Source organism: Candoia aspera, chromosome 11, assembly GCF_035149785.1.
Source record: "Candoia aspera isolate rCanAsp1 chromosome 11, rCanAsp1.hap2, whole genome shotgun sequence".
NCBI lineage: Eukaryota > Metazoa > Chordata > Lepidosauria > Squamata > Boidae > Candoia > Candoia aspera.
In genome coordinates, this window is record NC_086163.1 from 6,597,102 (window position 1) to 6,623,523 (window position 26,422).

A 26,422-nucleotide genomic window follows, 5' to 3' on the forward strand; every position below is an offset into this window, starting at 1 on the left:
CTGCTGTAGGCACGAAGCCAGCTGGGTGACCTTGGGCCAGCCGCGCTCTCTCAGCCCTAGGAAGGAGGCAATGGCAAACCACTTCCGAAGTCTTGCCAAGAAAACTGCAGGGACCGGTCCGGGCAGTCGCCAGGAGTCAGCACTGACTCAAAGGCATACACACAATCAGAAATAATTCCCTTTGGTTGCTCAAAGAGGTATTGAAGTCTCGACATGGAACCTGGCAGCTGCTGACAGCATACCCTCCGAAAGCACGTGCCCAGATTTTCCAGGCACTAACTTCATGCAACAAAAGGAACATATAGTTACCCGTCTTTCTTCAGAAAGACAGAAAAACCCCATCTGGCATATGACCTCACAAACCTCAGCTCTTGTTTTGCACTTGCTGGAATGTATCACATTCTATTCTGAAAACGTTCTGTAAACTTTGGCCACGGAGTAATCGCTAGCAAAATGAAGAACCACCTAGAATCAGCTCGGATTTGAACTTAAGAGCACATGCACAAAAGGCTACATGCAATAAAGAAAGAAAACGAGCCGATGATCCGTTCCTTCCACCTCCAGCAGAGAGCATTATTTGGGGATTTTTTTTTAACAAAGTCCTCTGAGTCAAAAAGGCAAAACTCGGTAACTCTCCTTTTGGGTGACAAGAGGCAATCCAAACTGGCAGCCGCAGCTTTAAGCAGTGAACTTGATCAGCAGTGAAATAAACTTTTGCTTACAGAAAGCAGCAATTTGGGCTCAGCTGTTTGCCATGAACAGCAAACTAATGCCAAGTACAGAACTTGGCTGCTTCAGGCACTTCAACCAGCTTTGGAAACAAATTCTGGAACTGTGCTCTAGTGAAATCACAGACTGAAGATATTCAGCTTAAGTAGAAAAGGAACACCCTTCCGCAGCAGATTTTCAGATATACTGTGGGAACCAAATATACAGCCTTCTGCTTTAGGAAGGACTCTTTAGACACAGAGAAATGTTAGAGCACAGGCCAAGCTAAACCCGTCTCTCTCTCATGTGTAAGTTTCCTATAGCTGGGATAGTTGCTTGAGAAGCCTTTGTGTCTTGAAACCCATCCATCGCACCCACAAAACAAACTTACATTGAGATGACTCCTCTGCAAGGTGTCAGGAACTGGGATGAGCCAAGGAGATGGGGAAGGAGTTCAGTTCTGGCAGAAAAATACTTGGGATGGCAAAATGGGTGGGTCACCTGTATCTCTCATCTCTCTGCAGATACATAATGTTGAGCTAAGTCAGAGATGCACCCTGCAGGTGAGCTGAAAATCCCTTGTCTGGAGCCTTTTAACCATGAACCAGGCCCACTATTCTGAGATCCTGGCCTGCTTAAAGGAGCTAGATAGAAAGGCTGCACAAGACCCTACTTGGAACTCCAAAACCACAGCAGCATATTCAGGTCTGGAGTAGGACAGTGCCAAGTTAGTGGTAGTGGTGGTGGAGGTGTAAGGCAGAAGTTTTACCATTGCTTCCTTGGCCAATTGAGAAGAATAAAGTGGTGTGGGACATGGTTAGGCATGAATGGAAAGCCATCAGGGAATCCAGAGCTGCAGCCTAGACTGAAGTTCAAAACTGTTCAAGAAGACACCAGCCACAAAACCGTACAGCAGCCAAAGAACTGCATGATAGTGTCTGCTAGGTGCTCAAAATCTGTACTTGATTCAAGGACTTCACCACTGTTATTTCCAGGTGAACGATACCTTCATAGTAAGCATGTGTATGTATAAAATGCATGCAGATTAGTTCCTGCCCGTATTTTCAGTAGGAAAGAGGATCTATTTCCTCTTCCCTGGTGACACAGAAGGAGTCATTGCTACTGTTGCACGCCTAGGTGTCAAGCGTGAATCCAAGGAGGCTTCAGCTGATCAAGAAGTGTAATCTCCTCTCAGAGGGTTCCTAAGAAATGGAGTCTTTAACACCAACTTGATATAACCCAGAAGAAAGTGAGAACATTGCATAAAACAGGATGGTTGGATAGGCGCTGGCCGGCCTTCGGGCTTCCTCCACTTCACACATCGATACCTGGAACCATGGAGATTTATCAGAGTGAACCAGGGAAGGTCTTTAGCTGCAGTGAGGTTCCACTCAGGTCCTTGAGACTAATCATGACTTCATTCCTGATTTCAGTGAACCACTCACCTTTTGGAAGACACTGTTCTTGCCATCTTTCTTGAAGTATTTATGAAACGCTGTTGTTGAATGCTACGCTCACCTCTTAGTGGAGTACAAAAATCCTAATATGCTACTAGGATTGTAGTACAGTGCAGATATGGTAAATGATCCCCTTCCACCATATTCTCTTCCAGCTGGGGGCACTCTGATAAATTATAGGAAGTCAAACTGCCAACCTTCAGTAGTGAAGCAGCAAGATCTTGAACACCCTTGAAGACCAGTCCTATCTCAGCTTAACCTTCTGCCGTTGATATGAAATTTTGAGGGGGGTTGATGAGACAAACTATGCTTTTTTGCCTACGTTCCTTACTAGGAAGAAGCAAAAAATGCCATGAACGAACAGATAAGACTGAAGAGGTAGATGTGATAGGAACAGTGTTTTGGGATAAAACCATGATGCTAGACAAGAGCATTTAACAAAGGGAGAAAGGCTTTCAGGTACTTCTCATGCCATGTAATATCCAGGCACCCTCAGCCCAGATTTGCAGAGTCACTGTGAAGTGCTGCATTCGTTCCTCCACAGGCCATACCCTATAGACTTTATAGGGGCATAGACAATTCCAGGGCATCCACAGAAAACCCAATGATGTCATCATGATGTGTGTGGTGGCCTCACAGCACAACTTCTGCCATTATGTAGTTGTGTCTCTACATCTAATGCAAGAACTAAGTCACAGGATCTGTGTGATGCTGGCACGCACGTTTCATTTGGCCAACCCAGTCCATGAGCCAATGGGTTGACTATCTCACCTGAAGCCTGACTTCGGCCTCCAGCTGTCTATCACAGATGAGTCCTCTACACCCAGACCACCCAAGTTCACTTTCAACCCCCCAAAAAGAGAGCCACAACAGCTCGGTGACCTTCCCCCATGAACGCCACGCCATGCCACACCACGCCAAAAGTTCTGAAGTGTCATGCTTGAAAATTACAACACATTGGTGCTATCTATGGCATTTCATCACCTTTATTAAGTTATTAAAATATGACAAATGTGAAAAAAATCTACTTGTTCATACACAAAAGAAACTGTTTATAAAAACAAGAAGCCTTGGTAGACAGTGTTTTGTACAAAATACTGTTAAACTGAACAGCAAATTATTCTGTCCCTGAAACTGAGTATCTTAACATCCTACACAAACTAGCTTAATAGGAAGAATTCTCAACTTGCACTTATTGCTAATCACACACAGTGACCTTAAAACTTTGCAGCAGCAACAACGCCTTAAAAGGGGGCTCAAGTCCCACCCAGCATCGGCATCTTTTTTATATATATTACCTCAGTAGTATGACATTTGGTCCTTAGAAAGTATGTAGGTTTTTGAAAAGCCAAAAACTTGTATGGATTAAAAACTGTTTATAAGCACTTGTGAGTTGCAAGACATACCTTGAATTCAAGGTATTCAAGATACCTTGAATCCGGTGGGGGGATGCAACCCTCCTAAACTCTTGGTAACCAATAAAACCATGAGCCAAAAGAATACATTCTAGGACCACTAATTGTCTTCGCCCAGTGAAAATGTGACTCTGAGCATTTAATTCCCAAGCTGTAGAAAACCATTAGGTAATTTCTTGCTTCTGACATGTGGTTCAGAGAAGCAAGTTTTACAAAACTAATTTGCAGCTTGAGGTTGATGGCCACAACTCACGAACAAAGAAAGACACCGGGCAGGTTGGAATCTATTTAGGCTCACAGACCAACATAATTCACGGTATTAAGTGGTAGGTACAAGCACTTTTTATTCATCCTGGATTGCTGCATGTATAAACTGCTTGATGTCTGAATGAGATTTACCACAAATCACCAAAGGATGAATCCTCAGAGGATGACACTGAAAAGGCACCACATAGGCAAGAGGACAAGAGTAAGATTTCTTGGAATAAAAAAGAATACCATCTCCTGCAGAAACATCAATGAGATGCTGAAGGTGGTTTGCCTAACCACATTTGACAGCTACCAGCAAACACAGATATTGATATGAAAACAGCCACTGAGCTGGTAAGTAAAAAGAAGGCGGCCGAGATGGATGAGGGTCTCAGGCAAAATTCTACCAGCGCTATGAAATTGGCTCGGGACGTTCACAGAAGTGTTGCTTGGTCAAAGGACTAGACGCAACCAGTTCCCCGGGAGCGTATGCGCAATCACTGGAGTAGTATCAGGCCTCAGTAACAACTGAGATTAATGGCGGGCATGTGTACATTTGGCGTTGCTTAGATTCCTCCATCCCGTGCCACGTATCTCACGGGCACTATGTAAACAGTGTGTCAGAGAGCCAAACTTTAAGAAATTTCACATCCTTGTTCCAAACAATGGATTTTCTTACCCAGTTCTCCGCTGCAACAGGCTTTACAGAAAGTGCTACAGAGGCCAGACCAAGAATCTGCCCATCAAAGTTGCTTAGAAGGTTGTATTTCAGCCACAATGGTTCACCTCGCCCTATGCTTAAGGCTACCTTGAGGCTTTCAATGTAGGCTAGATACGATGCAGCTATTTGCATGAAACTTTTCACCCTCTAATCAAGGTCAGGGATGGTGGCTTTTCAGATTGCCTTGGCACTGAGATCCTGAAGAACTAGCAATTACAACTGCATTAAAATGGAGCTAAGATTTACTCTGATAATTTCAAGGCATGGCTTGAAGCATTCTTCTCATGGAAGAAACCGGTGGAAACTTTCAGAAGTTGTAAACCGCACTGGTTCACTATGATTGTCAGTACAGGTAGTCTTCGGCTTATGACCACAATAGGGACTGGAAAACTTGTCATTAAGCGGTGCAGTCATTAAGCAGGCTTCACATGACCACACCCAATTTTACAACATTTTTGTGGCGGTCGTTAAGCGAACCACACTTGGTTTTGCTTGTCAGAAAGCCGGCTGGGAAGGTCGCAAATGGCAATTGTGTGACCCCAGGATGCTGCAACCGTCATAAATTCATGCCGGTTGCCAAGTGCCCAAGTTTTGATCACGTGACCGTGGGGACGCTGTGAAGGTCATCAGTGCGAGGACCAGTTGTAGGCCACTTTTTTCAGCACTGCTGTAACTTCAAGCAGTCGCTAAACAAATGGCCATAAATTGAGGACTATCTGTAACTTTTAAACCAAGAACTGGCATTATTGAACAAAGAAGCCAACATGGATTTGATGCCAGAAAGCCTTTCTCAGCTTGGCTAATAGGATGGACTACAGCCTGATCCATTTGGAGGCAACCAGCTTGCAAGTCTGTCCTAAAACGTAATGAACTGAGCAGCCCAACCTTTTATGTTCTAGAAGAAGTGGAAGATGAGAGAATGGCATACATTACACAAGTTAGAGACAGAGCAGCCTGCGAGCTCTTTTGTGCAGATTCCATGTATGTGTTTTCTGAGGCACACAGACCAAGGCCTTAGAACCAGGAACAATGCATTTGCTCAAGGAGTCCTCAAGCGGCCACGTTCTGGTCAGAGAAGGGCAGGCTTGAAATCGCAGTGTTGAAACTTCCAGATTAGTCTGATATTCCAGCCAGGAGGTTTGGCACAAATTTCAAGGTTTCGCATTCAAAGCACTCTATGAAATCACTGACTGAAAAACATCCAGGCTTAACATTTTACCATTCGAAAGTTAGCAACCATGTTGAACAAATAGGAACTCTATACGGAGAAGTGCAAAGCAACCTGAAACCAGTACTGGGCCGCATTCATTTAAAGAGGCTCAAGTTATTTTATTACTGGATTGTTATTGAACAGATGACTAGAGGCTCTGACGTGGGTGGCTACAAATACCAAGGGCCAAGTCCTGAATCATTAGTCTTCTCTAATTACAGGGAATTCTAGCTGTCGTTTCCTCAAGGGGTTTCTCACAATTATGGGTGCTCATTGCAGATCTGAATTATGTCCTATTTTTTTAGCTTTATGAAAGAAGACTTGATCTCCCCTAGAGAGAATCAAAGGAATAGGGTAGAAGGACTGACACCACCAGGAGAAACAGACCCCAATACCAGAAGAAAGAGATATCAATACTGTATCTGGTGCATGTCTGGATTTGGGGAAAGATATTACAGAAACCAATTCAGCAACATCCAAATTGCAGTATCTGCAATAGCAAAAATAGTGGGATTAGTATCTTGCTTCAAAAAATAATGGGTTGTTGGAAGATCGCTTCAGATCTCAGGTGGAAGGCATCTGGCTAAAATAGGGCCTATCTCAGCATTGGCCTTCGACAATATTGAAACAGTCAAGAATTGAAATAGCTGTAAATGATCTTGATCACCACCTTAACAATGCTAATGTGTATTAATAAAGAGCTCTCTCATTAGCCTTTAGCCCGCATCTCGTCAAGTAGGAACCAAATTAATAGGTTCATCTTACTTTAGAAAGTCTTGCAAGGAATTCCAAGCTCCTGCATTATTTTCAAGAACAATTCACATCTGCCTGGCGAGGCCAAGCTAGGATAAATCCATGCCTGTCTATGTTAATACCTGTTGCCAAGGTTTCACAATTCCCAGGTTCATATTGGTGACAACAATCCAGCAATTGTGATCCTTTGGAGAGTAACATTCCTCCTTAATGTTATAGCTCAATAAATACGGAAAAAGAAATATTCTCCACATCCCAGAGAATAAGCACGGAACAGCCTTCATACAGATGGACACTGGGACATGGCACTAGAGATGCCAAAATGCAGCTAATGTGCATTTGGTCAGGCATGTTACAAATGTTACTCTAGGAAACAAGTAACCGTTAACTGACATAAAAGCAGATTTCCAAGAAGGCTCAGTAAGCCCCCCCCCCCCAAAAAGCTTTAAAAATAGAAGTCCAAAACATCCCTTGTTGTTTCCCCAGTTGAAAAAACGTTCAGACATCTTGGAGGAAAGGGTTGAGCTGTACTGCATCATGAGCCAAAAAGAACCTTTTCAACGTAGGATAAGGTTAGGCTATGATACAGCATTTCAATATGCTCACTTCCTGGAAGCTCATAAAGAATCACCTCTTGTTTCTGCTGACCCACCCACTTCTGGCACTGCAAGGCACTTTCTAAGTTCACTGTTCCATCCCCGTTCCCGTAGAAGATCGTGGGCTCCTTGTCTGGCAGCCGGTCGTAGAAAAATGAGTCTGGGGTATTTATCCCGGTGCCATAAAGACAGTGTGTGCGCACCCCTGGGGGAGTCATGCTGTAAACCAAAGCTTCGGTATCTTTTCTCATGAGCCAGCCATTCTCAAAACCAATGTCCACATAGAACTTCTGGAAATCCCGAATGGTGTAGTTTGCAGCTGGGGTGCTGACAAAGATCTTATCTGGAGACCATGAGTAATTGTAGGGCAGCAACCAGCTGGTGGAAACCGCAGATCTTTGCTGGTCCCTGATCTTAAAGGAGCTGATAACGGGAATCCGGTTGTTGTCACCTGTGACATTAAAAGTATGACTTATTAGGGGTTCAGTTTATTTATTTATTTAATTTTTATCCCGCCTTTATTATTTTTATAAATAACTCAAGGCGGGGAACATACCTAAGACTCCCTCCTCCTCCTATTTTCCCCACAACAACAACCCTGTGAGGTGGGTTGGGCTGAGAGGGAGGGACTGGCCCAAGGTCAGCCAGCCGGCTTTCAGGCCTAAGGCGGGACTAGAACTCTCCTACCACGCCTGATTGGCTCTTGGGCTGAGAGAGAGGGAGTGGCCCAAGGTCACCCAGCCGGCTTTCGTGCCTCAGGCGGGACTAGAACTCTCATACCACGCCTGATTGGCTCTTGGGCTGAGAGAGAGGGAGTGGCCCAAGGTCACCCAGCCGGCTTTCGTGCCTGAGGCGGAACTAAAACTCACAGCCTCCTGATTTCTAGCCCCTTGCCTTAACCACTAGACCAAACTGGCTCTCATAAACTCTTAACTCAAACTTAAGCAAAAAAAAAAAAAAAAAAGTACAGCTTAAAGCTTAGCCTGTTTTCTAAGAAATTAGATAAAGACCCTCTCCTCAACAAGTAATGTGGAGAGCAGCAGGACAAATGTTTGATATAAAAGCTTGAAATACATTTAAAAAAGCTACTGTCCTTCAGAAACAGTCATCCTTTGTACTGCTTCCTGTAATCTAAGCATTTTCTTTGAGACAGGATAAAGTGATTATACAGTGATTCACTTAACTACCATAACAAAAAAAGCCGTAAAATTGGGCATGACTCACTTAATGACCGCATCGCTTAGCAACGGAAGTTCCGGTCCCAGTTGTGGTTGTAAGTCGAAGACTACTTGTATTGTTCAGATCGCCCTTTGGGGATCAAACTATACCGGATGCGTCCAGTTGTACCACGGGCCCCACCTACCTGATGCCAGCACTCGGAAAGCTTTAGCTACGCCTCCCCAAGGAGCTCCTAAGGACACAAAGTCCCTGATATATCTGTCTTTCCACTCCTGTGGCTGACGGCTGAGGAAATACAGACAATACATATTCCCCATGCTGTGGGCGATTAAGACCACCGGTTCGCCATACTCTTCATACATGATCTCGATCAGCTTCTGGAGAGCCACAAAATAGTCTCCGTTCTCATCTGCAAGGATTAAGACACAGAAGTTATCCAACGGAATGAAGGAATTCAGTATATCTGATTTAAAACCTTTGTTGCCTCATCAACAGATACCCACTTTCAGATTGGCTATCTTTCAAGCCAAGATTATTGAAAGAGTGCAGTAATAATTAATGGCGTGGTGCTTTCCTTCAGGACGGCCTCATGTATTATAAACAAGTTCTGCCTAAAGAAATGTAAGACAAACACCTCTAGGTATTGCGCTCAAGTTCTAAACTGGTACTTGGTAACTAAATAATTCCTTTTAATTTGGGAGATGGGTACACCCCCCAGGGACTCAAAATACGAGGTTTAATTATCTTTCTAGGAAATATATTAAAGGTTAGGTGTAAATGTAGGGACGCGGTGGCGCTGCGGGTTAAACCGCTGAGCTGTCGATCGGAAGGTCGGCGGTTCGAAATCGCGCGGCGGGGTGAGCTCCCGTTGCTCGTCCCAGCTCCTGCACACCAAGCAGTTCGAAAACATGCAAATGTGAGTAGATTAATTGGTACCGCTTTGGCGGGAAGGTAACGGCGTTCCGTGAGTCATGCTGGCCACATGACCCGGAAGTGTCCTATGGACAACGCCGGCTCCAAGGCTTAGAAACGGAGATGAGCACCGCCCCCTAGAGTCGGACTCGACTGGACTTTACGTCAAGGGAAACCTTTACCTTTACCTTAGGTGTAAATGTAGGAATTATTTGCCACCTTCTCACACTTCCTAAAGAACAAAAATATTCCGAGGGTTGATTTCATGATCTGAGGATAAGATACGGTATCGTAACTGCAACACACCCAGAAAAAATTATTTTGACCAATGACTTCATGAAGCAGATACGCAAAAACGCTCTAGCATATTTCCAGGGAGGCCCTAAAGCTAATCTGTTTTCAACAATATTAATAAACTTGCATTTCACCTTCTGATATAATCCCAGAATAAGGACTAAATTTGGGTAAGACTTCAATGCTTTGCATGTTTTCTAGCACTCCTTCAATGACTAACAATCACAGAACTGAAACCGGAAATTTCTGATAAAAATTAAATCTGAAAGTTAATGCCGTCTTTTTTAGAACTGGAAAGTTCTAAATTCTTTACATGAATGCCTTTCACTAATTTAGCATTAAAGCCCAAGAGTTTGAGCTTAGTGTGAACAACATTGATTTTAAAAGTAATAACAACCACTATTTTTTTTATACCTTATAGACAATTTCTTTAGTTCTGTATTTCAAAATCCCTTTCTCCTTGCTTGTTGGATATTTTAAACCATGAATTGTTAATTTTTGGTCGCACTGTCCATTCTTTTCATTATTCTTATGATTCTATTATGCTTGTTTAAAACTGCAACAATTTATACACACACAAAAAAATGACAGGGTTTTGCACTCGAATTTACCTTGAATTATGAGCTTCAGGCAGAAACTTTTAGGAAACAAAGTTTCTGCCTGAAGCTCATAATTCAAGGTAAATTCAAGGTATAGTGAAGTAGCTATATTTTGAGCTTGGGTTAAAAAAGGTTGTTCTTACAAATAAAAAGAGCAGCTTCTATAAGGTTTTTTTGCTGTTGGTTTATGCCCGTTTATGTAAAATAGACTATGTAAAATAATTTCACAGAGGAACACTGGCTTTTCCACTGTCAGGGTGATTTAATCATGTTGCAATTTTTTTCAACCCTTTTTATCAATCTCTCTCTAGTATTTAATCAGAGCCCTTGGTTTTCTTCCAGCTTGAGACCCGTGAAGTGAGAAGGTCACCAAGATTAATTGGCAAACAGTCTCGTGACATTTGGTTGCATCAGGGGTAAACAGTTCAAGTCACTGAGAATGTTTGCATGCAGTTCCAAAGATCTCAAATTCCTAACTTATTTTTAAGCGAGCGGCGTTAACCGACCAGAAGTATCTGAATGCCTAAAGAATTCGGAAGGAGTCACATAGCACCTTGTCCAACTAGCAAATCAAAAGGCAGATGGTTTTGTGAACTGCAGCCCATTTCATCAGGTGCATCTCATGGAGCAAGCTATAGTTTACAAAAAGCATATGACTTTTAATGAAACGTGTTAGTCGGAAAAGATGCTACTCAAAGCCATCTTTGATTTTCGGCTACCGTACACTAACATGGCAATCCCCGAGCATCTGAAGAAGTTGGAAAACTTCTGTACTGCACATTACAGTTTCAATTCCTTATGAAATCCAACCCTCACATTCCCTTTCTGCAAAGATATGTAAAGGAAGCAGCACTTCGTACAAATGAAAGGGTGTTCCCCACCCCCATCCCCACTGGGAAAGTTGTTGGTTTTTTACAAAATTTTTTTAGCTCATTAGTGGTCAGTGGTTGGAAATGAAACCTGACAGGCGACAAAATTAAAATCTCAAATTCAGCTGCGGAGCCTGCCAGATGCTGGAGAACGCAACAGCAAAAAGTGCATCAATCACCTGCCAAAAGAACGTCTTTTGACAGTGTGCTGCATTTGGTTTTAGAGACACAAATTACATAAGCTTCCAAAAGGGGTGGGGGTGGGGGGAGAGATGAGCATCAAGATCCTAGTTCAATGGTAAAACTTTCTTAGAAAGTGGCAAAGTTGGGCCTTTGGTTCGCTGTGTTCAGATGTTTTAGGTACGTCATAGATAAAAAGACAGGTAGAGCTTCCATCGCGACTCAGATTGGCCCCCACCTTTATACCCTTCTGAAAGGACTGAAGGCTTGGTTTTGCCAGTGGGCCTGGGGATCCCAGGTTGATGCAGAGCCCATCAAATGGTTTGTTTGAATGTATTGCTGCTGCCAGGGGGTGGGGGTGTAGTGGGTTTTGTATGTGGGATTTGATTTTTGTAAGCCACCCGGAGTCACCGTGAGTTGGGCAGCCATATAAATCTCTTTAATTAACTAATTAATGACTTATTGGAGCATAACCTGAGGACATCCTGTCACTGTATAATCACTATTTCCACACACACACACACACACACACACACACACACTGGTTGATGCTGGGTTTTGGTATTTCAGCTAAAAAAAAAAACCCAAACAATTGAAAATTTGAAATCAAAGGGATTGGGGGACTCACCCATTGAGGAAATACCTGCCAGGGGAGGCACGAGAACATCAAAAATAGAAATTTACCAAAGTATTACCAACTTCCCTATTTTACATCCCCCGACCTGCCCAGGACACATGATACTCTCCCAACTGACGTGTGTCCATTTTGCGGGGAAATGGGACATTTCTAAACCAAGTACATCCATAACCTTTATTTTCTGAGCAAGCATATAAGACTGCCTGAGATCCAGAAAGATAGGAAAAATTTATTCCAGAAGATGGTCTTTTGCTTTATAGCACGGTAGCTTTCTTTTTATTAAAAGATTTAAGAGCCCAAATCCTTATAAATTTCATACTTGGTGCCTTCCGCCAGTCATAGGGTGCACCTCTAATATTTTCATCTCGCTGATAGCCCAAGTCTACCAGTTTCTGCACCAGCGTGTAGAAGTACGTGCCTGTGGACAAAAAGAGAATCTGTGGGTCTGCAAAAATTCAGTTAACAATATTCCCTCTGCACAGAGTGCTCAAACACAGATTCTTCTGCAGCCAATTCTCATACATTCACGGATAGTTATAATTTGTTCAAACAAGTAAGTTTTCAGATAAATTTGCTCCAACCTGGTTAATCAGACTAACTTTTGTTCTACCCAACATAACCATTTTTAAGCAAAAACCAATCGTTTCCAGTTTTCAACTAAAATACAAATGATCTCCATACACCCCAGATGTATGTACTGTATATACTTTAGGATAAGCCCATCTGTGGATAAGCCAGCCCTCCAATTTTTAATCAAAATGCCATGAAAAATGTGCCACCTGCAGATAAGCTGACCCTTGAAATTTTCTTTTCATTTTCGCAATTGGCTTATCCACGGGTGGCGCATTTTTCATGGTATTTTGGTTAAAAATTTGAGAGTCTGCTTACCTGGGGATAGGCTCATCCACAAACATATATGGGGTATATGGATGAGGGGAAAACCTACTGTATATACTTGCAGATAAGCTGAACCCAACTTTTTGGTGTATTTTGGCACCTAAAATTCTCAGCTTATCCTTGAGTATGTACAGTGAGCATTCCTGCTACCTGAAGGAAATTATTACTCCCCATTTGCATTCCCTGGGATAACAGCCTTCGAACATAAGACTGAAGAGCAAACACTTGCCTCTTTTGCAGTATTTGTTTTTTTCACTTATTCATTCATCAAATTTGTGAGCTACCCAACTCCCAAAGTCTCTTGGCAGCCGTTTGCTGCAATACTGACCCTCTTTGGGTTAAAAAATAGGAATCCACTCAGTGAGCTATGATGAGTGCAAGCAGATCTTTTTGCAGCTTTTCCTTTTCTTGTTAATTAAAATTAATAAAACATAAACAAATAAAAATTAATTTTGCAGCTTTTCCCAATCTATTTTTTTAAAAAAAACCTATTCTTTTTTTTTTTAATTTCTCAACTTCCGCAAATGCTCAGAACAGGTGGCATTTTCTGTAAGTTCAACATTTCCTCAATTGCTAAACACTGACCACACCCTGCAAAAGCAGCTATACTCAGTTTTAGCCTTATTTTTTATTACATTAAGCACGCGTAAAATGGAAGTAGCCTTGTGGCATCTACCTGAATAAAAGATGGGGCTATAAAACTTTTTCTTTAAAAAAAGGGTTAGCTTAGCATTTGTTGGAAGAAATGGCACAAGGGGATTTATGAAAGGATATTACAGAGTAAGACTGTTTATTTCAGCCCTTGAAGATGTCATGAATCGACGCCCAGAAAGCCCTTCCATTTACACAGCTGTCAGATTCGTGAGCTGTTATTGGGCTTCAGGCATCCCAAACTATAAAAACAAGTGAGCTTCCTTAGCTCAGGTTTTGCTCCTCATCACTCTGTTTAGCAGCACTAAGGGAAAGAAACACAAAATACGTTGCCCTGATCCCCCCTATCACTCCCTTTTCTCAGTAGACTGATGCAAACCAAAATCTTCTACATGAGCATATGCGCACACACGTAGTCCTCGCTTAACAACCACAACCGGGACCGGAATTTTGGTTGCTAAGCGGTCACTAAGTGAATCTGACCCAATTTTACCTTTTTTTGTGGTGGTCGTTAAGCAAACTGCCGTGGGCATTAAGCAAACCATGTGGCTGTTAAGTGAATCATGCGGTTCTCCACTCATTTTGCTTGTGAGAAGCTGGCCAGGAGGGTCAAAAATGGTGATTACGTAGCCACGGGATGCTGCGATGGTCATAAATGCTAACTGGTTGTGCCCAAATTGTAATTGTGTGACCACGGAGACACTACAATGGTTGTGTGAGGAACAGTCGTAAGTCATTTTTTTTTCAGTACCGTCCTAAGTCTGAACTGTCACTAAACGAATGGTTAAGCAAGGATTAGTGGGTGTATACACACACACGCACGAATGACCACAAGAAGGACCTGCAAAAAGTCTTCTATTTGTCCCATCCAGTTATGTTATTTTGCAACTGTGGATTTGTTGTGCATCTTTACTGAATCTTAAGAGTCAGTGAATGTGAGTCAGGAATAGGGAGAAAGATCACTGCTAGTTGTCTTAGCACCACACTTCTCCACTGAGTTAAAGGTTCATCTAACTTATATGATCAGATCTACAGATGAGCTCTTTTGCTATTACTGTGATTAATCAGACAAAACAAAAGCGAACAGTGGCAAAAAATGTACTCTGAGAAAGGGCTACGCAGGTTTGCGATACTTGTTACTGCCCAATGCCCCGATGAAAACAGATTACATACCAACACTTCTTTTACTAGGATCAAGGAATTCCAATGAAAAGGTCTGCCCAAATCCAGGGACTTTGATATCAACCCCGTCCGGGGGACCAGTAGATCCACTAGTTCGATTGTACACTAGCCTGGAGAGAAAAACCAGCATTAATTCAAAGGTGAACAGAATTCTATCTGATCATGCATTGTAGTCAGAGCTGCCTATTTTCATTCTTTGTGCCAATCTTTCTGCAAGTTTATCAGCTGGTAGCAGTCAGCAAGGACTTTATGGAGCTACTGTTTTGGCCCTAAGTTGTAAACAAGGGAACGAAGTACTCATTTGAGTTCTAATGACCAGAACACTCAGCATGTGTTGAATTTAGTTGAGAAAGAACACAGCCAACTCATAATGTTCTAAGGAGGGTGCTTTGTTCTGAGCTGAAAGTGAATAGTTTGAAATTAGCCACATCCTACTTAATAACTACACATTTTAGCTATCAGAAATGTACCAAAATGTACAACAAAATGTACATTTTAAATGGATTTTGTGAACTCATTTGTTCATTATCAGTTTTCAGTATCAGAACATACCACTGCAGGGCAGATTAAGTCTAGGGAGCAGTGATCAGCTTCCTTGAATAATTTATCGGTAAGTGGAATGTGCCATAAAGCAGGCAAAAAGGGTTACGACACTGTCAGTCAACTTTAAATTGATTAGTTTAACAAAGCTCTTCCAGAAGACTTAATATAGCCTAAGAAAAATATCCACTTAATACTGCAAGCCCAAAAAGTCAAATATAATTGTTACAAAAAGATCCTGGAAAGCAAACTATTAGTTCACCTTTCCCAATCAGAAGTGCTGAGTTACAGCTCTCAGAATTCCTAACCAACATGGTCAACAGGCACAAGAGATAAGAATTTGGGAGTTGTAAGTCCAGCACATCTTGTTGGCAGAGGCTAAGTTAAGCAGGCTAACTAGGTTAAACCTAATTGCCAGGTCTAGCCAGTAGTGTTCTCCATTCCTCCTATCCTACAATCTAGGTCAATAGAAACATTGATGATCTATCTCCTGAAATCCCACCATTTTAATGGTTTCACTGCAGATGTCTCTTTCTCATGCAACTGATATAATTAATGACTGTACTTGGCAATTTTGACCAGTAAATGAACTGATGCCTTGTTAACAAGAGGTGTATTGACTTGTTTCCACTTTCAGTTAGGAAAGAAAGACTGTATCATCTGTAGTGTTTGTTCTTATGAAGAATTACAGGTTCATACGACAGCCAAGTTGATCATTAGGTAAAGGTAAAGGTTTCCCTTGACGTAAAGTCCAGTCGAGTCCGACTCTAGGGAGCGGTGCTCATCTCCGTTTCTAAGCCATGGAGCCGGCGTTGTCATAGACACTTCCGGGTCATGTGGCCAGCATGACTCACGGAACGCCGTTACCTTCTCGCCGAAGCGGTACCTATTGATCTACTCACATTTGCATGTTTTCGAACTGCTAGGTGAGCAGGAGCTGGGACTAGCAACGGGAGCTCACCCCGCTGCGCGGTTTTGAACTGCCGACCTTCCGATCGACAGCTCAGCGGTTTAACCCGCAGCGCCACCGTGTCCCTTATAAGTTGATCATTAACTCCCAGCTAATTCCTCCCTGCAAATAAGACAGCGTTGAGATGCTTAAAAAGCACACTGCAAGGTGAGTAACAAGTAAAACTCAAAGCTGTTTGACCACTCTCAAGGTAAACTGCTTATCCATGTACTGTCACAAAATTTAAACCTTAAGCCTTCTCTGTCATGGTGGCCGCCCTTTGGAACACCATTCTCCCCTGAGATTCGTATGGCCCCCATATGGCCCTATTTAAATGAGCCCTCAAGACCTGGTCCTACCCCCAGGCTCTGGATTACTGTGGGTGATGGGTCCCTTGGTATGGTCTTCTGGTCAATGACTGCTTTTTCCAAACTTGGGATGATTTTGGTATGTCATAATATTGCAATACTGTTGTATTTGGTAAGCCACCCAGAGTTGAAACCAATCAGGGCAGCCTATAAATTCCACAAATAAATCAACTCAATTGTCAGAGAGCATTTTTTCTCTTAATGCATGTTTACTCTTAATTTCTCACCAGTCTTTTGGCTCCCAGCATCCCAGCATCTGACTGAATTATACAAACTGTAGTGCAGCCCACCTGATATTATCTATCCAGCAGTCAATGATAACTGGAAGCAACAATTCTAAATTCAGCCACAACGTAAAGTAACTTTCTGTCTTCTTAGAGCAGAGATAGTGCACCACAGATGGTTTGTCCAACTTGGCTTCTAGCTGGTTTCCCAAATCTCCTGGCACTGTAATTATACAAGACAAGGAGACTTACATGAAATTCTGTAAATTTATCCAAGCCTTTCTCTCAAAGATCGCTTTAGGTGCTTGGGAATACATTGCATTTCTTTTCTTTTCCCTACCAAACATGAAACTCCTTTTGGTCTCAATGGGCACCTTAGAAATGTTGAAAGCTATTGGGAATGCCTCTCGCAAAGCAAATCAGCAAGGTGGATCCCCAGCAACATCTCTAGAGGCTCAGCTTAGCTTTCTTCTTCCTCCTCCTCCTCCTCAGGTGGCACACTTACAAGCAAAGAATTGGACCAGCAACCACTTCCCATGTTTATTCCCTAAGGTCGAGGGGATCTTATGGGGCTCGACTGTTTCCGGTAGGCAAAGGTGATGCTTTATTTGCACATGCCAGATTCCCATTCAATCTACAAAACAGGAGCTCAAGTGCTGGTGAGATCACGCCCTCTGCCAGAAAAACAACTGTACTATGATTTTAACAAAAATCTAACAGAGGTACTAAATAGCTCATACCCTACGTAAAATGAAAAACTTTTAGTGGGCAATGGCCTTGCCAAATTTCCCAGAGATACAATTAAGGCAGTAATTTCATAAACATCTTCTTGGTAATCCCTTGGAGACAAACATCCCTCTTGACAAACACAAAAAATATTTTGAATTGGAATTTAGTTTTTTAAAACTTGTACCACACCCATGAAAATCATTTTTTTTTTTTTGTCTAAAGCAAAGCATGACCCGTTGTCATTTAATTTGCTTTTTTAAATTAGGCTAAATCAAAAAATTAAGGTAAGATCCCTATATTTGATCGCTGCTTTATATAAAGGCTGTAGCATCTTTCTCTCTCTCTCTCTCTCTGATTATTCATTCAATATAAATGTCTGAATAAACTTCATTTGTACTGGATATTGCTCCCTGTAAAATAGGTAGATTGAATGAAACACTGACACAAAAATCATTCAGTGTATTCTGCATTCCACTGAAGAACATCAACAAAAGTCCTGCAAGTAGCTTGGAATTCTTCTAAATATATTGTAAACTGCATTGTATGGGATTATCAATAAAGCAAATAAAAAAGGATAGCCTTTGGAGGGAGATGGGCAGTGATAAAAATTTAATAAATAAATTTATTTAATAAATAAATAAAATAAATATATACTGTGTATAAATAAAATACACACACACACACACATATATATATGCGTGCATACACACACACAGGCAAAAAAACAAAAAAACCCACAGGAAAATCCTCTGCCGCATGACTGTTCTGTGCAAATGAGATAATTATATACCGGGAGTGTACAAAACATTCTGAATTTGAAACACGTATTTTCATTTGAATCTGGTTATTCCAATTACATAACCGTATGAGAAGTGTTTCAAGTTTTAAACTGTTTCAAAACATGTCCAGTAAGATCAGGATATCGTTTCAAATTTGAACATTTTTGAATCGCAAAAGCTTTGCACACCTCGCTGCATGACACTACTGCCTTGAATGGTTTAGGCTTTTAGAATATCATGGTAATTTTTTTTCCCTAGAAACTCAAAGTTACCCTAGTTTAAGCCTTACATTCCTAGGCAGCATCCTAAAACCAGGATTCGGAGAGCAGTCTCAAAGGTTCTAACCGAGGTTGGCAACTAATTTGCTTTTGAAATATGTCAAGCCTCATCTAGGAAGGTTTTCAAGCAACTGCACTGTCAACATTCTGCAACACGAATTTATTTCCCATCTTGCCTGAAATACTTGATTTTTGGATTTCATGGAATAAGGTGTTCTAAGGAATGGGCAGTTTGGTCTAGTGGTTAAGGAAACGAGGAGACTGAGTTCCAGTCCCACCTTGGGCATGAAACCCGGCTCGGTGACCTTGGGCCAGTCACACTCTTTCAGCCCAAGAGCCAATCAGGTGTGGTAGGAGAGTTCTAGTCCCGCCTTAGGCATGACAGCCGGCTGGGTGCCCTTGAGCCAGTCCCTCTCTCTCAGCCCAAGAGCCAATCAGGTGTGGTAGGAGAGTTCTAGTCCCGCCTTAGGCATGAGAGCCGGCTGGGTGACTTTGGGCCAGTCTCTCTCTCTCTCAGCCCAACTCACCTCACAGGGTTGTTGTTGTGGGGAAAATAGGAGGAGGAAGGAGTATTAGGTATGTTCGCCGCCTTGAGTTATTTATAAAAATAATAAAGGTAGGATAAAAATAAAAAAAATCTCGTTCATCCATCTTGCTTAAACAGCATAGGTATCTTTGCATAGGCAGTCACGCAGAGAATATTAGTAAGACGTAGCTGTATTATTCCTAGCCAGGCCCGCTTCACTTCTCCTTGAGTTAAACTGCAAGCTAGAACAAACCCTTCCACACGCACGGTGCCATGGTAGCAATAGATGGCGATCAGATCTTATCTGAAAATGGAATTAAGCTTTTAAAAAGCAGTTAATTAGTCAGGGGGTTCCAAGCTTCTTCAGACCGTGGAACCCATTAGTCAAAAAAATATTCCCAGAATCCCCAATCAAGAGGCCAAACTCCAGTAATAGAAAATTTGCTTTCTTCAAGTGAACTCCCCCCTGCCTCTCATTCCCCTTGCCCCCCTCTGTCCAGTTTGAAAACCCTACTCTAGTGACTGGGATGGCAACATCATCCCCAGATAACATACCAACAGCAGGGGAATATGGGAGGTGTAGTCCAAAATATCCAGAAGGCCTCAAATTCCAGCATCAAGAATAGAGACTTCAACTTCCTGCAAAGAATAAGTATCGTACTGCAGAGAATACGGCTGGGCTTAAAACTGTCTCTGCCGGTATGTGCAACCATATTAGAGCACAGTGGTTTTCCTACATTTTAGCCTGCAATAACATCTAGTACTAACCATTTGCTCAAGGGAACACAGCTTCACTCTAATTATATCATATTAAAGCAGAAATAATTGCACACAGAAACAGGAAAAAAATAAGACTGGAAGTTCCAAGCCTATTATCAAGGAAAACGAGTGAGTGTATACATATGTTTCAAAACAATATAATGTATCAAGATTTACAACAATATAACAAAAAGGAAAAAACAAAAAATATCTGTGTGTGTGTATAAATAAAACAAAGTGAAGTAGAAAATGGGCAGCAAGTCGTCAATCTGTTTCTCTCTGCCACAGAATCATACCAACGGAAAATTGTCATTTATGATGTTTATGGCAGCCACAAAGCGATTAGGAGCCAAAGATTCCTGCCAAGGAGGACACAATACAAAACTTCTAAGTGGGACAGGCAGAATAAACAGCCTCCATAGGAGCAGAGTTTATAGGTATCCCTGCCTTGTTGAAAAAAAGCAGCAGCGGATTGACAGGATGAGAGGGACAGCCGCAATGCAAACTGGGATTGCCAGCTGACCAGCACAACCCCAAATTTCTTTTTTGGATTCCCACAGAGCTCAGTGGGACTTAATTGTTGCAGACGCCCATGCAGGAGTTGGGGCTTGTGCATGCGCACAACCAGGGAAAGGCAGCCCTCCAGCTTCTGTGTGGACAGTTGCATCTGCTGGGGATGTGTGGTAGTGGAGGTCAGTGGATTCAAGGAGGTTTTTCCTCCTTAGTTCCTCATGGAATCCGTTCAAATAGAACCCAGTTTGGGGGGAAAAAACCTTACTGGATCAATTATAGTCTAACATCCATCTTTCATTGTATTCATGGGAATGTTTTGCAAATCATTTAAGAGGAAAAAAACAGATTAGAACTTAAAATGCTACATTTAAAATTATTAGGGAACTTTAACCTAAATGTTTTATGTCACTGGGGAACTTTAACCTAGAACATTTATCAACAAACACTTTTGCATCCCTGTCTTATTGGACTGTATTTCCCAAGTTCTCCAAAATCTTTCTGATACGTGGCCTTCATTCTCTTAGCTGCACCAGGCATATTGCAAATGATAAAAGAAGTTAAAACCAGCAACAGGTAACAACCCTGAACTTATTCACAGATTAAAGTTTATGCACCTTTTAACAAAGCCGTTTCATCTCAATCTTAAAATGAGAAATATATAGCAATTAATATCTGCACAAAATGTGGCTCTTTGGTTGCCAACCCGCTGTAAGAGAAATTTTGCAGACAGATAAAATCAGGACAGTTGTAGAAAGCTTTCCTGCCCATCCCATTCCATGTCTCATTAATTATAATAAAGATCAGCTCCAATTATAATAATGATCACCAGCCATTTAAAGTAATCTAGTAAATAAACTTACTGCTTATATTTCCCAGTTACAGATTTCAGATGGAGTTTGAGATCATAAGGAATATAGAAGACACAAGACATTTTGTGAACAGAGATCATAATGTATTTTAAACTTGGGGGGGAGGAAGGAAGGGAGAGAATATAATCCAAGAATAGGCTTACAAGAATCAAATCCAAGATTAAAATTAATGACGATCTTATTGTCTGACAATTAGCTCCCCCAGTAGAATACTGAAGGGTTTTTATGGAAACATTTGAAGAATTCAGTTCCAATGTGACTGCATGCTATTTAAAGTTTTACTTGCAGACAGTTACAGAGCATATGGTATTCCCTATCATAATTTCTGCCAGCCAACCTTTGAAACAAGAACAAGCAAAATATCACAATTACCTTTAACTGGTGTCTGGTCAATTGCTGCATGTCAGCCAATGTGTAACAAAAAAGTAACTCATTTTTTCTTCAGATTTAGAGCCTAATACAGTATTTATTGCAAGCATTCCTAACATGAGATCTGGGGATAACTGGTGGTCCCAAAATGTGATGTAAATAGTCCCTTTATCTGCAATACAACTAATGCAAATAGTTGTTTTGTTGTGGTCAAAAACAACAAAACATAACTTCAAAACAGCCAAAATCTCTTGTTGTTGTTGTTTATTCGTTCAGTCGCTTCCGACTCTTCGTGACTTCATGGACCAGCCCACGCCAGAGCTTCCTGTCGGTCGTCAACACCCCCAGCTCCCCCAGGGACGAGTCCGTCACCTCTAGAATATCATCCATCCACCTTGCCCTTGGTCAGCCCCTCTTCCTTTCGCCCTCCACTCTCCCTAGCATCAGCATCTTCTCCAGGGTGTCCTGTCTTCTCATGATGTGGCCAAAGTACTTCAGTTTTGCCTGTAGTATCATTCCCTCAAGTGAGCAGTCTGGCTTTATTTCCTGGAGGATGGACTGGTTTGATCTTCTTGCAGTCCAAGGCACTCCCAGAATTTTCCTCCAACGCCACAGTTCAAAAGCATCGATCTTCCTTCTCTCAGCCTTCCTTATGGTCCAGCTCTCGCAGCCATATGTTACTACGGGGAACACCATTGGTTTAAATATGCAGACCTTTGTTGTCAGTGTGATGTCTCGGCTCTTAACTATTTTATCAAGATTGGTCATTGCTCTTCTCCCAAGGATTAAGCGTCCTCTGATTTCCTGACTGCAGTCAGCATCTGCAGTAATCTTTGCACCTAGGGCCAAAATCTCTAGATATAGCCAAATACTATAATATTTTTGCAGTCTCAATATCTTGCAAACAGTACTCCCACTGTTTCAGCCAGGAAAGTCTCATGAGATTTGGCACTCTCATATTTGTCATTTAAATTTTTATTCTGAGGCCCTGTGGATGATCATGAAAGCATCATATATTACTGGTTCTTAGCTTATATAGTAGCCCTCAAAATGCGTTGCTATGATGTTAAGTCCTGCTTAAAGGAAAATTGTTAGGAATTGTTTATTGTGTTTACATAGCATCATCTTTTTAATACATGAACAACACAGAGCGTCCTACAGCAGGGACAGACAAGCTTCAGGCTTGTGGGGACAACCCTGCTTTTTATTTGAACCCCAATAATGTTCTAATAGTAGAAGAAACATACCACATACACAATACTCTTTGCTTCAGCACCAAAACAGGATGTTGGAGGAGTTATTTTACTGATGGCATCTTTGGGAATGAGAAATGGTTTCTGGTCTGCTCAAGATCAGCCATGGGTCGTCCACAGATCCTGATCTACTTCTCCCCCTGCCTCCTAAGGCCAGCCTAAGATGCATAGGATGCTGACATCTGACAAAACCCCATCCTTAAACATTTTACGCCACAGTAAGCTCATTAACCTTTAAAATGTCCCGGCTGTAAGATCAGTAAGAGTACCAATGTTGCTAAGAATTCAGGAATTTTTACCACATTCAATGAGGTGACATGCATTCAAAACTAGCATTAGAACAGGGGCAGTCTTAACAACCAAATCTCTAGCAAGTAACTCTTAAAATTTGAAATGACGGCTGTTACCACGTCCCAGTTCAGATCTATTGACCTTTGGAGGACAATGAAGGAATGGGAGGAGGATTTAAGACCAGTTTTAGAACGATGTACATTCAAGGAAAGAAGCACTTAGATTACAAGAATATTTCTATTAGTTAGAATTGATGATGGAGATACTGAAGTGGTATCTGCCTTTTAGGATCAACCATCAACAGTAAAGGAACAAGCAGTCAAGAATAAAGCCACGGACTAGCACTTGGTAGAGCAGCCATGAAGGCCCTCGAAAAGATTTTCAGATGCTGTGATACATCCCTACCTACAAAGATCAGAACTGTGCAAGCCATGATCTTCCCTGTGACACTCTACGGAAGCCAAAGTTGGACTTTAAAGAAGCAGGACAGGAGGAGTATTGAGGCTTTTGAACTTTGGTGTTGGAGAAGACTCCTGAGAACACCACGGGTAGCCAGAGAAGCCCCAAACCAATGGATCATAGAAAAAATCAATCTGGAATTTTCACTTGGGGCACAAATGACCAAGCTTAAATCATCATATTTTGGACACATTATGCAAAGACCTAGCAGCTCTCTGGAGAAGACTCTAGTGCTAGGAAAGGTGGAAGGAAAGAGAAGAAGAGGATGACAAGCAGCAAGGTGGAGGGACTCAGTTACATGGAGATGGGGGCACCGCTGGAAGGCCCACCAAACTACTGAAAGAAAGCTTGGTGATTGTAACAGAAAATATATTTAACTCCATAAACATGGAAACTTAAGACAATATGATCTAAACTAAATTAAGTGAATCTATGAACTATCAGTACACTATCCCTGGAAAGAGAAAAGATTCAGTGCACTGAAATTAAGGTAAAAGCAAGTTTCCAGAAAGTCAAACCTGACTCCTGCGACTACCTGGACTAGTTTTCTTGAAACAGTGCATAAATGGTGTGCTGCTGCTTTCTTCCAGGACAACTTCCCATTCTGGCTTACAGCTTTACAATCTCCTGGTGGTCTCCCATCCACTTAACAACCAGGTCCAATTCTCCTTAGATTTTTCAAGATTAGGGGCAATGCACATTCAGGTAAAATAATTAAATGAAGAGATGTTATGCTTTCTATCCAAACAGAAAGTGGCATTGAAATGCTTTGTTCCGTTACAGAACGCTGCTTGTTCACACACAACGTCCCAACTCAGCCCATTAGAAAACAGACTGCTGCAGACCATTCTTAGTGGACTTTCATGAAGTTGCCGTAATGCCTGCTTTGAAGATTTCTTCTTGCACTCCCAATCACTACTAACTGAAGCTTCTGGAAGGTCACAAGATCAAACCACAAGTATATAATCAATGAATTATCATTAACCAACCTACAAGGCATTTTTCTTCCACACCAATGTTCCTTAACCCTATGGATCATCTAAAGCAGTAAAGATTACCTAAAGTGGTAAAGCAACTTATGTGCAATTGTTCTTTTGACCAAGATGCCTACATAGTGCTACAGAACATCAAGTTCCCTCCTTGCATTTATTAAGAGTATTATTCTGAGGGCAAACAAAATCCAAGGAGATGTGAATTATCCCTAAAGCAATCCAGGCATTTTATTTCCAGATATTTCACAAAAGCCGTTCTATAACTGGAGAGAGGAACTAATGAAAACTACTTCTAGGGAAGTTGGAAAACTTCCAGCACCATTAGCCACATAGAAACTTGATACAGACAACTAGACGTTTGAGCTAACTATTATCTGCAAACAGATTAAGAATTTATTTTAAGATTCTGCTTCTCGGTACCTACCTAAAGTTTAGAACGTATTTGTTTTCTCTGGTTTTGTCCTTCCCTCTCTTTAAATTAATTCTCCAATGGAATACTTGAAAGGTTTATTTATACAACTACTCAGTTTTTCCAAGAATTGTGGAACATTACTCATTGCCACCAACCAAAAACAGTTCATAGAACTATGTATGTGAATCAAGATAGTTTTACTCAGCAAGTTATTATTAGAACTCAGGGACAATCATGCAGAAAATGTGTAAACAACAAACACAACCTAACTCAACCAGTAAGAACCAGTAAGAAAATGCATTCCCCAATACTTCTGCTGAGGGCCAAACTAGACATACCTGTGCTTCAGAACCAGATCGCAGCTGAATTAAGAACATGCATGTGAGGATACAATTACATTAAAGCAACCTAAAATGATGAATGATTAACTCATGCCCCCTTCTTTGATACCCATTCCCAGTATTTTTTTCTTTAACGTCTGGACTAAGCAAACAGAACAGGACAGCCAAGATCTCCGGAGCAGAAGAAAATACAGCTTCATTCCGTAACAGGGATGAACAAAGATGTTAATATAGGAAGCTGCACTTCTTTGCCCTATGTGAGTAACGAAGAGAAAATTAAACTTAAAAATCTGTCCAAGACAGAGAGGATTCCAAAGCTCTTAAATGCAGATGCACAATAAATTACGCCATGAGGTGGCAAATTTGACTTTACATCTGAGGATCAATTTTTTTGCTCCTTCCTTCAAAATTCAGATTTAGGACTTTACCCAAGGGACAATTAGAAGTTCCCAATCTGTAGTGTGGAACCTCCCAATTCACTGAAGCTGTATGGAGAGGCCAGTACAGATGGCATGCAGATTCCCACTTGCCATTTTTCTAAGGCTGGGCAATAGATAACATTCAGCCCACCTACCGGGATTGGGGGGGGGGGAGGAAAAATGTTGCCCAACCTTGGCAACCTCCAGCTGCATGGTCTCCAGCTGTCTCGATTTGCCAGACAGCATGGCCACCAGTGAGGATTCTGCGAATTGAAATCCACACATCTGGATTGGGCTGCCAACATTGGGAAACACGGAGCTGGGATGAACCCAGGGTAGTCCTTGGGTTACGACAACTTGTTCAGCACTGCTCAAAGTTATGACAGCACTGAATGAGGGGGTCTTGCAACCAGTCCTCAAAGGTGTGGCCACCTCAACACCCCCACCATCACGTGACTGCAATTCAGGCACTTGGCAACCGGCTCACATCTATGACGGCTGCAGTGTCCCATCATTGCCATTTGTGACCTTCCCATGTCTCTCCACTGAGGGGTCCCCACCTGCACGCCTGGCCACACACCGTGCCACAGAATTCACCTCCCCGCACTTTCACTGCAGCATCCGCCCATGCCCCCACCCATGAGTTGCCTACAGAAAGGCTTGCCGTGACCAGGATTTGCAATTCCCTGCTGGCTCCCCGTTAACTTTGCTTGTTCGAAGCCAGCAGGAAGTCACAAGTCATGGTCATGCGAGGTCCTCGCTTAATGGCCTGCGATCCTCATTTGATGACAACAGGGACTTCCAGGATCGGCATCACTAAGCAATGTGGTCATGGGACATTGT

The 26,422-nt window shown here is 42.0% G+C and overlaps 1 protein-coding gene across 1 annotated transcript in view; it reads right to left on the reverse strand.

The window, feature by feature from the left end:
* Nucleotides 1–5,494: 5,494 nt before the first annotated feature.
* PLA2G15 (phospholipase A2 group XV) overlaps nt 5,495–26,422 on the reverse strand; it is a 28,886-nt gene continuing 7,958 nt past the window's right edge. Inside the window, exons 3-7 of the mRNA XM_063313092.1 lie at nt 16,657–16,813; nt 14,501–14,619; nt 12,099–12,197; nt 8,473–8,697; nt 5,495–7,560 (exon numbers count right to left, since the gene is read on the reverse strand). Coding sequence (XP_063169162.1) covers nt 7,049–7,560; nt 8,473–8,697; nt 12,099–12,197; nt 14,501–14,619; nt 16,657–16,813 — 1,112 coding nt within the window. The 3' untranslated portion in view covers nt 5,495–7,048. The remainder of the gene's footprint in view (nt 7,561–8,472; nt 8,698–12,098; nt 12,198–14,500; nt 14,620–16,656; nt 16,814–26,422) is intronic.